This window comes from Tupaia chinensis, unplaced genomic scaffold (assembly GCF_000334495.1).
Source record: "Tupaia chinensis unplaced genomic scaffold, TupChi_1.0 Scaffold000251_1, whole genome shotgun sequence".
Taxonomy (NCBI): Eukaryota; Metazoa; Chordata; class Mammalia; order Scandentia; family Tupaiidae; genus Tupaia; species Tupaia belangeri.
The window spans coordinates 3,569,302-3,585,495 of record NW_006159731.1 but is presented as its reverse complement, the minus strand read 5'-3'; the positions used below and the strand labels follow the sequence as shown (position 1 = coordinate 3,585,495).

Below are 16,194 nucleotides of genomic sequence, written 5' to 3'. Positions count from 1 at the left end.
GTCCCCGGCCGGCGGGCGCGGGGGCCCGCTCCCGCCTGTCCACGCGCTCCGACCTGTCGCTGGGCTCCCGGGGTGGCGCGGCGCCCCCGCAGCACCACCCGTCGGGGCCCAAGAGCTCTGCCACTGTGAGCCGCAACCTCAACCGCTTCTCCACCTTCGTCAAGTCGGGCGGAGAGGCCTTCGTGCTCGGCGAGGCGTCGGGCTTCGTCAAGGACGGGGACAAGCTGTGCGTGGTGCTGGGGCCCTACGGCCCAGAGTGGCAGGAGAACCCCTACCCGTTCCAGTGCACCATCGACGACCCCACCAAGCAGACCAAGTTCAAGGGCATGAAGAGCTACATCTCCTACAAGCTGGTGCCCACGCACACGCAGGTCCCAGTGCACCGGCGCTACAAGCACTTCGACTGGCTGTACGCACGCCTGGCCGAGAAGTTCCCCGTCATCTCGGTGCCCCACCTGCCGGAGAAGCAGGCCACCGGCCGCTTCGAGGAGGACTTCATCTCCAAGCGCAGGAAGGGCCTGATCTGGTGGATGAACCACATGGCCAGCCACCCGGTGCTGGCGCAGTGCGACGTGTTCCAGCACTTCCTGACATGCCCTAGCAGCACGGACGAGAAGGCCTGGAAGCAGGGCAAGAGGAAGGCGGAGAAGGATGAGATGGTGGGCGCCAACTTCTTCCTGACGCTGAGCACGCCCCCCGCAGCCGCCCTGGACCTGCAGGAGGTGGAGAGCAAGATCGACGGCTTCAAGAGCTTCACCAAGAAGATGGACGACAGCGCACTGCAGCTCAACCACACGGCCAACGAGTTCGCGCGCAAGCAGGTGACCGGCTTCAAGAAGGAGTATCAGAAGGTGGGCCAGTCCTTCCGCGGCCTCAGCCAGGCCTTCGAGCTGGACCAGCAGGCCTTCTCCGCAGGCCTGAATCAGGCCATCGCCTTCACCGGAGATGCCTACGACGCCATCGGCGAGCTGTTCGCCGAGCAACCCAGGCAGGACCTGGACCCGGTCATGGACCTGTTAGCGCTGTATCAGGGCCACCTGGCCAACTTCCCAGACATCATCCACGTCCAGAAAGGTAACGCCCGGGCCTCAGAGCAGATGGCGGGTGTAGTTGTTCAGGCTGGAAGGGATGGCTTTGACGGGAGGATCCCTGTGGCTCTTGTGTCCCGCGGTCTGGCATCCAGCAGAGATGTAGCGGGCTAGGCTAGGTCGTTGGCCCAGAGTGGCTTCCTCCTCTATCAGCCAGTGCGTGCTCTTCAGAGAAGGCTCTGGGAGCACTTTTCTGGGCAGTGCTATTATTTTAGCTTGAATAGTTGGTAATGTGCTGGGCAGGTCTGTCGTCTTGTGACTAGGGTAGCCCTAAACCATGTGAGGCATCCCTTTAAACTCTGCAGTGTCACTTAGTGATGGCTTTCTGAAGAAGGAAATGTCTGCAGATCAAGGTAAGTCCCACTCACCCGTAGCACCTCCCAGTCCTGGCTTTGGTAGAGGAATTAGGATCAGTTCCCTGAGCTGGGTCAGTTTGAGAATTTCCTGCATAGGCTTCTTGCTTGCAACCTTTGTACAATGAGGTAAAAGGCTCACTCTAATTTCAGAAAAAGCCTGGTTACTTTGAGCTTGGGGCCTCCTGTTCACCAACTGAAATTAAAGATATTTTAGAAAATGATGTGGGGAAACTGCTTAGCATGCATGAAGTCTGAGTATTGTATCTGAGAGCAGTGTTTCTGGTACCCCAGTGACTGAGCGGTCCTGCTGTCAGAGTTTATTAGCATCGTTAGTGTTGCAGATTTTTGTTAAAGCTCTGGAACTTGCAAATTTTTATACATTGAGCAGTAATTTCTGTTCTAATATTACTCTGGTACATTCTCAGTCTGTCTTGATTGAGAGAAGGGAGAGGAGCCATTGGAGTTAGGGAGGAAGCTTTGCCTGTGAACCTTTAGTGTGGAGGGAGGGTGGGAAGAGGGAGTCATTCAGTTGAGCTTTCTGCTCTGTGAAAACCTCCTTGGACAGACAGGTCTGGCCTTCAGTGATGTCGTGCATGTTGCCTTTCTATGAACAACCCTGGTTTTTGACATGTGCTTTCTTGTGCTGAGCTGAAGTTTGTGTCTTGTGATTGTCTTTCTGTTCCCTGGAACTGCAAAAAATAAATCAATTCCTCGTCGACATTTCAGGCTTTCAGACAGTTGGAGACAGCAGTCTGGCTTCCTTCCTCTCTGCTTCTCTCCTCCCCTTCCAACTGTGTGATCATTCTGCTGACTCTTACCCAGGGGGAGGGGCCCAAAGGCCTTGACTCTGTCACTGCTAAAAGGCAGTACCCTAAACATCTACAGTACTGATTTTAGTAGAGAATAGTTACTTTCTTGGCAGTCGACAGTCTGTAAATGCAGTGATCTTGCCATTAGACTTTATTGAACCCGTATCTACGTTCCCTTTTATTTTTTTTCCTCGCATGAATTGTTATAAACCCTTTACTTTTTGACTGGTACTAATAGAACTGACTTTTTGAGCCTTTAATGCAGAATCTTACTATTTAAATTCCATTGTGTTACCCCATCCAGACCCATGGTGGCTGCTTTATTACACATTTCCATGAGTTTGTGCAGATTGTTGGTACGTAATTGAGAGAGGGCAGAACTGAGTGCCACAGCTGCAGCGGGAAGCAGGGACTGTCCACTCCAGGTTGGCATCTGTTCATTCATCGGTTTTACTCAGCCTTTGTCACGTGCTGTACTGTCAGAAATTATGGCTGAGAAAAGGTACAGTGTTTGTCCTAAGGTCTATTTTGAGTTTACAGCAGGAGGCTATTTAGTCTAATTACCTAGTTTATTTTATTTTATTTTTTTATTCTAGAATTGTCTCCTATTGCTTGTTTGATTTTTGTGTGTCTAGACAGATTCAAGGGCAGTAAACATGATCTCCCAACTTCGGAAAGAACACAGTTGACATTCAATATACTGTAGTTTGTTTCTGCTGTAGCCTTGGCGTGTAATGTCCAGAGCCCCTGTCCCTAGATGACATGTCTTTAGAATGTGCTGCCATTTACAGCATCGTGTGCAACACGGAAGGCTAAAAGCATTGCTTACGGCCATTGCTTACCAAGGATGCCAGTGTTGGCGATTTGTAGGAGTACAGATGAGACAAATAACGTAATCCAGGGTAGAGCTTCTGGAGCACATTCCAGATTTGTGGTCAAGAGCAGCTTAGTCCTTCCTCACCCGCAACTATGCCATCGCTGTTGGAATGAATCTTTTTTAGTCTGAGCACTTGGGGATTTTGTTTACTGATTATTTTTTTTCCTCCCTGTTCTCAAAGCATAATCACATCAAAGGTCTTACTGTGACTTTTCGTTGAGAATAACAACAACAAAGACAAAAATCTTTAAGCAGTTTAACCAAAGTTTATATGTCAACTAAGGAAAAAGTTTAAAAAAAAAAACAAAAATAATAATCGTTTCATCCCTTGAGTTCTCAGTGTTTAAAATAAGAGAAGCAGTTTTACTACTTGGACATTTTACATGGCTTAATCTAACACAAGAAGGAGGGGTCTTCACAAATTTTGTGGAAATGTGTATTACAGAAAAACTGGTTTTCAAAATTGTTTTGCACCAAGATAAATTCCTACTTTCATTCTGTGTTTCCACGAACGTTTTGACGTTCCCCATTCTAGAAGGTCTTCTTTGAAATGAAGTAGAACATGTTTAGAAAGTGCCTTTTAATTATGAAAGCAATTATGAAGAATTAGACTAGGTGATTCCCCCCTTCCCCCAATTCCTGGTGGACAGGAAAGGGATATTAGGCTCCTGAGCCTTTTTTCTTACCCAGGAGACTGCTGTGGTCAGGCAGCATTTAAAGTGTTCGCGACTACTGTGCTGTTCCGTGTTGTATCCAGGAGCCACATGTGGCTCTTTAAGTTAGTTAAAATTAAATTGAAAATTCAGATTTTTAGTTACACTAGGCACATTTCAAGCTTAAGAGCTAGTGGCTGGCTACCAGGCAACAAGAGATGCTGAACACTGTCGTCCTCACCGAACGTTCTCCTGGACAGCACTGTGTGGGACAGTTGGCTGCAGTCTGACAATCTAGCTTGTTCTTCCAGCAAATTACTTATATCATACTTTTCTGATAATGCCCTTTTTATCTGGCCATCTCCTCCTCCTCATATAGGCTTAATTGGTAACAGTTGTTGGTGGTGATGGGGGTCCGAGGCAAGGTCTTGCTCCATCCCTCTTCATAGAACTTCCAGGCACTCGAGGTATGAGTGCCATTTCAGTGCGGTGTGAGCGTGTCTGTCTGTCTGCCTGCAGCCTGCCTTCATGTCCTATTCAGAAAACACACTGGCCTTGGGATGGTCACCGTTGGCCAGCCTGGTAAGGCCCCAGCTACAGAATGAGGGTGGAACACTCAAGTACTCTCACATGGGGTAAGCTGGCATTTTTTTGTGACAATATTTAAAAAATTAAACCATTGTTTAAATTAATAATGACGTTAGAGTAAGTACTTTCTGGAGAAGGGAACAAAAAGCTATTTTATGTGATTCCTTCAGCTAAAAGAGAATTCTAAAATTCTGATTTTTTTCCATCAACTAATAGAGAAGCAGACCTATTTCGGTTAACGGAGTGGGCTGAGGGAAGAAGGCAGTTTGCTCGTCTGCAGTACCTTACATGGGAGTTCAGAATTGGTGTCAGTTTTATTTATGTAGTTTGCTTTGACTTACAAGAGTCCTTTACATTCTTTGCTTATAGGCAGCTTATTGATCCTTGACTAGGCAGTACGAACATACCTGTCACTGACATGTCACCCCTGTGGTCTTCATTTTCTTTCCTTCAGGTGGTAACATTTTATTTTCTCCCTCTGTGTCATCCCATCCTGCAGTATGCCTTTGTGATGCGGATGTTGGTGAGTTTGGGCTAGTACAGAAAGTATATTTCATTATCGATTTCTGAGCATCTTCCGTTTTGTTTCCAAAGAGATGATTAATCTCTACTGTTGAGTAAAGCTAAATCTATAGATGGCAGTAAGTCATTGTGGTTTGAAAGCTTCAGCCCTTATCTGTTGAGGGAAAGACTGCAAAAGATTATGAGAAATGTTGGTTTCATCCTTATTTATGAATATGGACCAGATGGCTAGAAGCAGTCACTTAAGTGAAGTTCCCGTCTTCCAGAGAAAAGGTATAAAATCGCATTAGGTTGATTTTTTTGGTGAAATCTAGTTTGAGGGGTGTGAGGCAGGACCAGATGAATGACCTTGTAGGCCATCGTGTTTTCTGTACTGGTAAATTAAATATGCAGACTCTGCCTGCTGGCGCTCTGCTCCAGATGGGGCCTTCTGCCTTCTTTTCAATAAAAGATCGCCTGAGGACCTTAGGAATGGGACACGGGCAGTGGGCTTGGTAGTCCTGCCGGGTAGAATTTCACCATTGTGCTTGCTTTTACCACTGGCTGGGTTGGTCTTAAGTGCCTCAGACATTAATTAGAGATAGCTGGAGATCTGGCAGGGCATGCAAGGTAAGGCTGAGCTACACTGAGACCTTCCAGTCTGCGCCCCATTCTCTCATGGCTATAAATAGCCCTGCGAGGGTGGTGCCAGGAATACAGAGAAAAGGTCTGAAAAGGTGGGGCGTTTGCAAACTCAGCCTCCTCTTGAAAACTCTGGGCTAGAAATTGAGGCCATTCATAGATTTTGTTTTACTTGTTTTAATTGAACTCCGTTTCTCCTCCCACCTACCTCCTCCCAGAGCTATTTGCTAAAAGAGACTTCACTTCTAATCTTAACCTTTGGCCCAATTTGTATTTTCCTAGTGAAAATAAGGTAACCTTTGGTGCTTTGGGAATGGATGACTCATTTCCTCTGCCAAACATAAATGTCACTGGCCCAGGGCCGCCTTGGTCACAAAGCGGGTACTGCCTGCATATCGCCCTGTCAGTAGTTTCTCATACTTCCTCTGTGAGCCACATCTGCTACAGCAAAACCTAAAGGAGACGGAGTACCCACTTTCCCACTCGAGTTCTTCCCGAAACTCTGGGAGCCTGTGAGCTCAACGAGACTTAAACCAAGTTCCTTTTCTAAAGGCTGAATAAAACTCAGTTGTTGTATTGTCTCTTAAGTATTTTTTTAAGCGTATTTATTTCTTCCATGAGAGAGAGACAGAGGCACCCTCACCCCCTACAGGATGCCCCAGTATCAGAGTGCTGTAGTAACCACTGCCCCACAGAGGTTTACTTATCTGCCATCTATATATGAAAGTTCGATAATATGGGTTTTAAAATTCTGCTTCAGGGTGTGTGCGCTTGCTAGAGAGAGAAAGAGAAAGTACCCCCCTCCCCCAGGGGGGTGGCCATGTTGCAATCTCTTCTCCATTCTCCAGCATGCTACTCAAACCGCAGGGTCTGGGACTCAAACTGGGCAATCAGCCTGGTGGGATCTTACCACGCTAACCACCAAACCAGCGGCTGGCCTTAGATATCATTAACCAGATTCTTACCACAAGTAAAATGACAAGCTAATGACTTAGCTCTGTTTGATGAGCGTATATCCAGTAGTCATCTGTCAACCCACTGTTATAAAACACAGACTAGATCTGGTCACTCCACTGTTGTCTGCAGGAGCGTGGACAGGACTATGATCCTGAGAGCCGTGGCAGTGTGGTGTCCCAGCTTGCTGACAGCGAGGGGCCAGTCCTCCCTGGAGAGAGCCCCCAAGGCTTTGCAGAGCTCATGGCGCTGGGCTGGGTCTGGCGAGGATGCTGAGTTAGCTGTGCAATGCTATGGTGGTTTGCAAGCCAGGAGTCATGTGCAAAGCCTCATCACTGGGGAAGGAGGCCTGCCTGTGGACTAACGGGAAATTGGGTGGGCCTGTGCTTGGGTTAGGGGTAGGTTTGGGCAGTTGTTCTAAAAGAGTTCTGTAAGCCTCAGTTCTCAGTAGGACAAGTGGGAGCCCTTCCTGTTGCATGGTCATGAAGTGAAATGTTTAGGTTCCTGGTGGAAACTTAGTGACTTTTAAAGTTTGAAAAGTAGAAAGGTGCTTTTAGGAGGTGAAGCACCGGGTCTCCTTTAAAAGACATTCCACCCCTCCTGGCCGCCTATTACTACCAGAATCACAGGGAAAAGTGTGAAAGCTCAAGGAGTCATCAGTATAGCAATTACATACTATAATTTAATCAGGTTGTCTCATATTGCACACCAGAGTAATGATAACAGGGATTGAACATAACTCTTACTTGGCATCACCAGTTTGTCATTCATATTGAAGAGTTTATGTAAATTGTCTCCTGCCTGCTTCTCCCCTCCAAATGCCTTGTGTTCTGGTCCAAATCACTTTAACATTTCTGAGCTTCAGTTCCCTTATCTGTAAATACGACAGGTTCATGATTTCCTAGGCATTTTGTCAGTGGCTTATTTTTTTAAGTATCATCATTTCTACATTGAACATTTGTGCTTTTTAAGTATGCAGTAAACATGTGAATGCTGTTTCAGGCTGATTTCAGTAGTGTTCTTTCTGTTTATATGACTTTGTCATCTGGGAGCATGAAAATCCTTTAATAACTGATGTGCAAAAACCTTTATGCGCATTTAGTTCTGGTCAGCAAACATGGATCATGGGCTTACCCCACCAGGTGCTTTGGATGTGAGAGTGATTAATGCCTGGCCTCTTGCCTGTTGGTGAGGGCTTCCAGGTGTTCTGAAGCTGTGGTAGTGAACAGCTGGAGCAACTTGCTTCTGAGTCACATGACGGGTCTAGTTAATAGGGCCACCAGAAATTCTGATGGGTTTTCCTGCTCCCAAGCCAACTTCATTTTGAGTTCTAAATCCTCTGCTCTCCCCGAAGGTAGAAACAATCTGATGTTGATTTTGTATTTATAGCTTGATTAAACTTTGGCGTGAATGAATTTTAATCCACATGCCATTTTTATCTCTTTTTTAAAGGACTTTTTATTTCTCATTGTAATGTGACCTTCCTCTTTTGCTAAAGAACCTTTTTTTTTTTTTTTGAAAAAGAAATACAGTGTTTAGCAGACAGGGAGACAGTGTTAGGGAGGGAAGCTGAAGTCATTAAATTTATTCACAGGACCCTCTAAAATATAAATCTGATTTCATTCAACACATATTTAGGTGCTCATCATAGTGCAGGTACTATTAACGATGGTAGTGTTGCTTCACCGACCGAAAGATCACCTCCCTTGTGGAGCTCACATTCTAGCAAGATGGAGACACACGGTGAAAAACAAATGCAGTGAGTAAATTATAATGTGTGATGGAATGTGGTATAATATGTGTTTGGAGAAGATTAAAAGTGGAGCAAGGAAAGAGGGCATGGAGTGGCAGTAGAAAGTATTAAGTAGGGTGGTCAAAGTAGGTCTCTCTGAGAAGGTAATGTTTAAACAGAGACCTGAAAGAGGCGAGGGAGTTATCCAAGCAGATATCTGGGGAGAGAGCTTTTAGGCAGAAGGTACAGGTAGAGTCAGGCAGTGAGTGCGTGCCAGGAAGGTTGAATAACAAGGAGGCCAGGTAGCTTAAGCCAAAGAGGATCTTAGTATATGAGGTCCTGGAAGGTCAGGTTTGGAAGGCTTTGTAAGAATACGGAATAAAAGTCCAAATGAGATATCATAGGGTTTTGAGCCAATGGGTGACATCCAGCAGGGTATTTACCAACTTGGGGGGAGGGGAGGGGGAGGTAGGGGCTGGGAGGTCAAAGGTAGGCACAGGGAGCCAGTAAGGTGTTTCTCCAGTAATCCAGCTGATAGATGACAGGGGACTGGACGAGGGTGGGGACAATGGAGGTGGTGAGGAGGGGTCTCACTCAGATTCCCCAAGGGAGGGGTTATAGTATGTGAAAGAGGGGTTATCAAGGGTGACTCTCTGGTTTTTGGTCTGACCGACAATCAGAATTGCTGGCACAGGGGTGGGGGGAGCAGTCAGGACTTGATGCTATTCTTTTAGATAGATTGGACTCCTCCTGTATTCCGTTCCACATCTTCCCACCCCAACACCAGTTCAGTCAGGCCTCAGATCTAGTCTCCTTCCTCGGAGAGTCCCCCTTAGAGCCCAGTTCTTTGCCAAGTGGTCATGTATTACGCAGTGCTCAGGTAGTATGTGGTCATACTCTTATGTTCTGTGTGTGTGTGGTAAGTACTTAGTGAATGCTTGTTGAATTAAATCACTCTATTTCTTAGTTGAGTATGAAATAGATGTTTTCTACAATTTATAGAATACTCTTTTTTTTACTTTTATGATAACTGTTTTAAAGTGTATATACAGGAAATAAAAATATTTGAATTTTTTTGAGAGAGAGATTTTTGCTATAGGGTGTGTGCACTTGCTGGAGAGACAGAGAGAGAGAGACAGGAGAGACAGAAAGTGAGAATTCATCCCCTGGCGGGGATGGCATGCCACAGTCCCTTCTCCTCTTGGGATTTTGGACATGCACGCACACACTCCTGGCATGAGTTTTAAGCTGCCAGCTTTGGAACTTAAGCTGTTGTCAACTATATGGGAGTCCAGCAATGTAACCATTGTACCATCTGCTGGTTCCATAATCTGAATGTTTTATGGATGGAGTTATTAATTAACACATGAATAAATTAAAAGTCTTAGACTCAAATGCCTATAAAATTTTCCAAAATTCCTAGTAGAGGGAAATTTGAAAATCCTTTATTATATGGGGAGGGGGTCCTTTAAAAAGTTCATGGAAAGTTCATATTATGGAAAAGCTATGCATTTCAAACTCTTTGTACCAGAATGAACTATGCTTTAATTGCATTTTTCCAAAAACTTTTTGAAGGCACTTATGTGCTGGAGAATAAGTATTTTGTACTTCATGATTTCACATTATACTGATTCTTGGTGTTTAAACTTTGCTGCATACAGATACACATACACATAGACATACTTCTTTCCTCTTTGGTAAGCCTTAATTATAATATTTTTTTCTGGAGTCCCTTTTGTGTAATTCAGAATATAAGATTCAGAGAGACTGCATTCAGCTTGCTGATTGACCTGAATACCCTGAGCACTGTGCTTAGGTGTTGACCTTTTTCACAGAAGGCACAGTCCCATAAGGGAGGTAGGCTGTGTACACAGAGAATTGAAATGAAAGGTGGATTTAATTTATTGCCAAGAATAAGAGAAATGCCTGGGAATCCAGAGAATGTATTTGAGTTACAGGTTCGGGACGGGGGTAGCATTTGGTTTTCCCCTTTGGAAGATGGTCATATTTTAGGCCAGCCAGTGGCATAGTAGTTGAGGAGACTGAATCCCACATGACTGACCATGTGGTTTGAGTCCTGGACATGGCATCTTAGAAAATATGCCAGGCATGCAAGCATGTGTGCCCCAAATCCTGAATGGAGTGAGAAACGGAGAAGGGATTGTGACTTGACCATCCCCCATGGGAAATGCTTTATTTACTTTCTTTCTCTACTTTTGTCTCTTTCTCCATTGAGCGCATATACCTTGGCGTATTGGAAAAAAATGAAAGATGGTTATAGTTTGACTTTTGTAGGAACTTGGATAGAAAAACATGCTTTTAAGGTTAATTTATTTCGTGAGAGAGAAAGAAAGACAAGCACATCCAGTATGGCCCCATGCCACGATCCTCCCCCCAGCCTTCCCAAACAGACAGGACCATGGGCATGCATGCCTGGATGGCACGGTAGTGCAGTGGTGATGTGCTGCTCAAGTGATGCTACATCCAAGTGATGCTACATCCATGTGGAGGACTTCCCACTTGGTTCCCGAGCTGACCTGTTGCTGCCAGTCATGTATGCCCATGGTCTTGTCTGTTGAGGTCTGTTTAGGGCAGGAACCAAGTGAGCAATCCTCCACATGGATCTACATCGCTTGAGCAGCACCTCACCACGAAGCCACCATGCAGCCCAGAACATGCAATCTTGATCTGGGAAATCAAGATAGGAAATCAATTTAGGATAGGCTTGATGAGCTTAGTCGTTGATATGCTGGGTACCCAGGGCTCAGGTTAATGAAGGGCTGACGAGTGTGTAGCTGTCCCCATGCAGTGTGACCTACTTAGTCATTGATGTATGCCATAATGTGAAATATGACAAACAGAAGTCATTAACTATGGGGAGTATGGGGAGTGGATAGAAGAGTTCAGGGGTGGCTTCTCCCAGTCTGAGTCTAAGAAGAGTTTTTTTCTTTTTTGGAGAGGTTTTTGCTATAGGGTGGGTGTGCTTGCCAGACAGACAGAGGCAGACAGAGAGATAGAAAGCGAGAAATCACTCCCCAGAGGGGATGGCCACACTGCAATCCCTTCTCCATTCTCCTCTCGGGATCTTGGGCATGCATGCACACACACCTGGCATGAGTTTAAGCCACCGAGTCCGGGACTTGAATCGTGGTCGACTACATGGGAGTCCAGTGACATAGCCATTACGCTAACTGCTTGTCCCTAAGTAGAGTTTTTAAAACAGCTGGAAGCTTGCCAAACAAGCAGAGCATAGGAAGGGCATTCTGGGCTGAGGGAACCATGTGGGTTCAGTCATGGCTGCTTCTCAAAATCACCAGTGCAATGGTTACAGCAGTCAGTTCAGCCTCACCCTGGATCTGTTGGATCAGAGGGTCAGGAGTTTGCTGCCTAGACATTGCGGTTCACCCAAAAGCTCCTCACATGCTTTTGAAGTGCTGCTGCTGACAGAGAAGGCTTGGAGCAGAGGTCTGCAAGCTATAGCCGGTGGGCCAGATTGACCCTGGCACCTGTTGATTTACAGCACTTGAGCTAAGAATAGTTTTTATATTTTTAAATGATTCCATTTGATTTTGTCCCTCCGTCTGCAAAACCTAAAATATTTACTACCTGACTCGTAAAAAAATGTTTGCTGCTTCATCACTTGGAAGACAGGGGAGTTGGGAGTTTATGTGGCAATGATACGGTCATCCCTCAGTCACACAGGGAGATTGCTTCCAAGGCCCCTCATAGGTACCAAAATCCATGATGCCCCAATGATAGGGTGGGTGTGCTTGCCAGACAGACAGAGGCAGACAGAGAGATAGAAAGCGAGAAATCACTCCCCAGAGGGGATGGCCACACTGCAATCCCTTCTCCATTCTCCTCTCGGGATCTTGGGCATGCATGCACACACACCTGGCATGAGTTTAAGCCACCGAGTCCGGGACTTGAATCGTGGTCGACTACATGGGAGTCCAGTGACATAGCCATTACGCTAACTGCTTGTCCCTAAGTAGAGTTTTTAAAACAGCTGGAAGCTTGCCAAACAAGCAGAGCATAGGAAGGGCATTCTGGGCTGAGGGAACCATGTGGGTTCAGTCATGGCTGCTTCTCAAAATCACCAGTGCAATGGTTACAGCAGTCAGTTCAGCCTCACCCTGGATCTGTTGGATCAGAGGGTCAGGAGTTTGCTGCCTAGACATTGCGGTTCACCCAAAAGCTCCTCACATGCTTTTGAAGTGCTGCTGCTGACAGAGAAGGCTTGGAGCAGAGGTCTGCAAGCTATAGCCGGTGGGCCAGATTGACCCTGGCACCTGTTGATTTACAGCACTTGAGCTAAGAATAGTTTTTATATTTTTAAATGATTCCATTTGATTTTGTCCCTCCGTCTGCAAAACCTAAAATATTTACTACCTGACTCGTAAAAAAATGTTTGCTGCTTCATCACTTGGAAGACAGGGGAGTTGGGAGTTTATGTGGCAATGATACGGTCATCCCTCAGTCACACAGGGAGATTGCTTCCAAGGCCCCTCATAGGTACCAAAATCCATGATGCCCCAATGCTTGGTATAGAATGACATAGTATCTGCATATAACCTCCACACATCCTCCTGTATAGTTTATTTTTAAAAGTTTTATTCTTTCTTTCTCAAGAGACAGACACTGACACCTCTAACATCCCAGTATCAGCCAGTCCAGATCATGGGTATGTGTGGGCATGCCCAGTGTGCTCAGTGGGTTCCCAGGATGTGAACCTAAGACCTCTCCCATGTGGTTTCAGTTGCATTACCATAGTGCTATTGCATGACCCTCTCTGGTGTGAATTATCTCTGGATTACTTATCCCATGTAATACAGTGTAAATAGTTACATCGTTTTGTTAACAGAATAATGACAAGAAAGAAAAGGTCTTATAGTCGCAACTATTTCAGGCCTAACTGCACATTAGCAACAGTGTGACATTTTCCAGAGGCCACATGGGCATATGAGAAAGAGAGAGAGAGAGAGACAGACAGACAGACAGAGAGAGACACACACACAGAACAAGAGAGAGAAAGAACAAAAGAGGGAACCCCCCAATAGGGCCCGGTCTGTGCCATCCATTTGTCCTCTATCCTCTCAGAGCCCTGGGTATGTGCCCACATGCCCAGTGTGTTCTCAAGTTGCTGGAGTTGGGATTCCAACCAGGATTGGCCATATAGGATCCAACTCCCTCTGCTCAGTGCTTAACCATTGCCCATAAGGGTCAACCCAGCAATGTGCCATTTTCGACCTTGGTGGTTGGGATCTGCGGGTCTTGAGGGCTGACTGCAACTGCTGCTGTTTATCTGCACTTATTATGTGATCAGCAGTACTCCAGGCATAATACTGCGTTGTCGGAAAAGTCATGACGTATCTTTCTGTTTTTCCGTTCAAAGATGCTTCGTGACTTTTCCGATGACCCAATATGTACAGTGTGTTATAACACCATGATGAGGTGGGTGTGAGAGTATGGTGGCAGACTGGTTGTGAGCCGGGCTAGAACCAGATGGGCTTGAGTTCCTGCCAGCTTCCTTGCGTAACTGTGGGCCACAGACTGTCAGCCGTGAGCTTCCGTCAGCTTCTATCTCCGCAGGTGTAGTGGAGTAACTATCTTGGATGGTATTAGTGTGTAATAAAGTTCTAAACTGCCAGAGAGTGCAGCACGTGCTTCCAGAGAGGGAGGGGAGAAAGCACCCCACAGTGGGGTGTGGTCACAATGCAGTCCCGTCTCCTTTTCTGTCCTGTCAGGTTGGAACACACATGTACACATGCCTAGCATGTTTGATTTTTCAAGCTGCTGGGGCCAGGATTCAAGCCAAGTTGACCATGTGAGATCGAACTCCTATAACCAGTAGGCCACAGGGCTGGCCCGCTAATATAAACTGAGTATAAATTGTTACCTGTTGCATTCACTTCCTAGGGCTGTTGTAATTACCACAAGCTACATGGCCTAAAACAACAATTTTTTCTCACACAGTTCTAGAAACTAGAAGTCTGAAACGAAGGTGTTGGTAGGGCCATGCTCCGGGAGCATGCCTCTCCTAACTTCTCATGATTAGCAGTTTCATTTTATACACAGACAACAGCCACTAACGAGCTTAACTAGCGTGATACCTTAATCACAATCAAAATAGCAACCCTGTTGCGATTATGAGGACTTCCTGTGTGCTAGGCATGGTGCCTGGTGTTGTGTGTTCATTATACTTTAATGAACATACATTTAAACTTCACAGGAACTTTTGAGGTCCATACCGTCACCACTTCATTTTGTAGACAGGAACTGAGCCACAGGAGCCCCAACTGTGAGTTCTTGGAGGTGTCCCCACCAGCGTGTGGCCTGCTTTCTGGGGCAGGGCTTCGGGAAGTTCTTTCTAAGGATATGCATGGAGGTGGAAGGCTTTTAGGGTAGTCCAGACCAAAGGATGGTTTGGAAAGGAGCAGATGACCTTGAGACACCTGCTGGGTAGAGTGGCAGGACTTGGGGAGGGGTAGTTTAAGCTACCTTGAAGTTTTGTGTGGTTTTTTGTTGTTGTTGTTGTTGTATGTTGCCATAGGCACATACACACTGGAGAGAGAGAAAGCTACAGAGGAAAAGTGAAAAATCACCCCCAGGAGATATGGACACGCACACATGTCCAGCGTGATTTTCAAGCCGTTAGGTCCGAGACTCAAACCATAGTCACCCCATAGAGAGTCCAGAGCCTTAACCACTACGCCACCTGCTGGGCTCACTTTTGAGGTTTTAAATTTGGGTGCTAGAAAGTGATAAATTCAGTGATAGAAATAGGTTCAGGAGAGGAGCAGGTTAAAAGAGACAAGGGCTGAACTGAAGGGAGTCCTAGAAAATCCCATTTTAGGGGCCTTTTATTTAGTTATATATTGCTATTCGTGACTTTTCATAAAAGCTACCTATTTAGTCTGCCGCAAGATTTTTTTTAGAGGGCATGTGTGTTCACCAGGTTATTGGAGAGGAAAAAGGCACCGAAAACATAACCTGGGGGTGTGTGGTCACACCACAGTCTCTTCTTCATTTCTCCATCGGTCAGGATTGGGGTCACACATGCACATGCGACTGGTATGTTTTTCATGTTGCCAGAACTGGGATTTGTACCATAGTCAGCCATGTGGGATCCAGCTCCCTTACCTGCTAGGTGGTGGGACTGACCATGCAGTAAGACATTTTAAACTAAATCTGGTGGATGTCAGCATGAGTCGTCTCTCAGTTTTCACATTTTATAACTTATATTTCACATACACTTTAACACTCGCTATGTGTCTGGGTGCTTTGTTTTGTCTTTACTGAGTTGCTTGTGATCTCAAAGAAGGAGCTCCAGATGTCACCAGAGTAGACTCACAGCCTCTGGACCCCCAGCTCCTACCCACACACAGAGGGAAAATCGTGGGGGCGAGGGTGTTCTTAAGTTTAAGGCGGCTGATTTAGGCATTCTCCCCGGAGCTTAGAGATCCCAAAGGCACCATGAAGTGCCATGCAGCCGTCACAGTGGGTGGCATTAAAGAAAACTATACAGACTTGTGCTGCTTACTGGTTAGTGCCATGACAGCTGAAGCAGCACTTTGTGACTTTCTGTTCAAAGAAGACACTACATGGGAAAAGTATTTGAAAGCAAACATATGTATTGAAAATATCTTCTAATTACAGTATTAACTGCAGCACCCTCACAAGCCTTCACATAATCCAGGACCTGTAAGAGGCTTGGCTGTGGGTGCCTGGTCCACATCTCCTTGCTTTCTCATCTAAAGAGCTGTTGCCCACCTAATCGCGCGGCCTTTGTTGCTGAGGCAGTGCTGTTCCGTAGGCTGGAACCCACGGGAGGCCTGGGTTTGGTTCTTGATCTCACCTAGAGGCTGGGTGCAGTAGTGCACCCTTGTAATCCAGTGAGCTGGAAGCTAAGGCAGGAAGATCTTGAGCTTGGCAGCTGGCCCGGGCTACATAGCGTGACCTGTCTGAGAGAGCTGGGTGTGGTGGTGCGTGCC

General features: G+C 46.2%; 1 protein-coding gene across 1 annotated transcript in view; it reads left to right on the top strand.

Moving 5' to 3' along the window:
- Positions 1 to 31: 31 nt before the first annotated feature.
- The window catches only part of SNX18 (sorting nexin 18), a gene marked incomplete at its 5' end in the record, with an annotated part of 34,990 nt that continues 18,827 nt past the window's right edge, over positions 32 to 16,194 (top strand). The window contains 1 exon segment of the mRNA XM_006149041.3: positions 32 to 1,074. Coding sequence (XP_006149103.2) covers positions 32 to 1,074 — 1,043 coding nt within the window.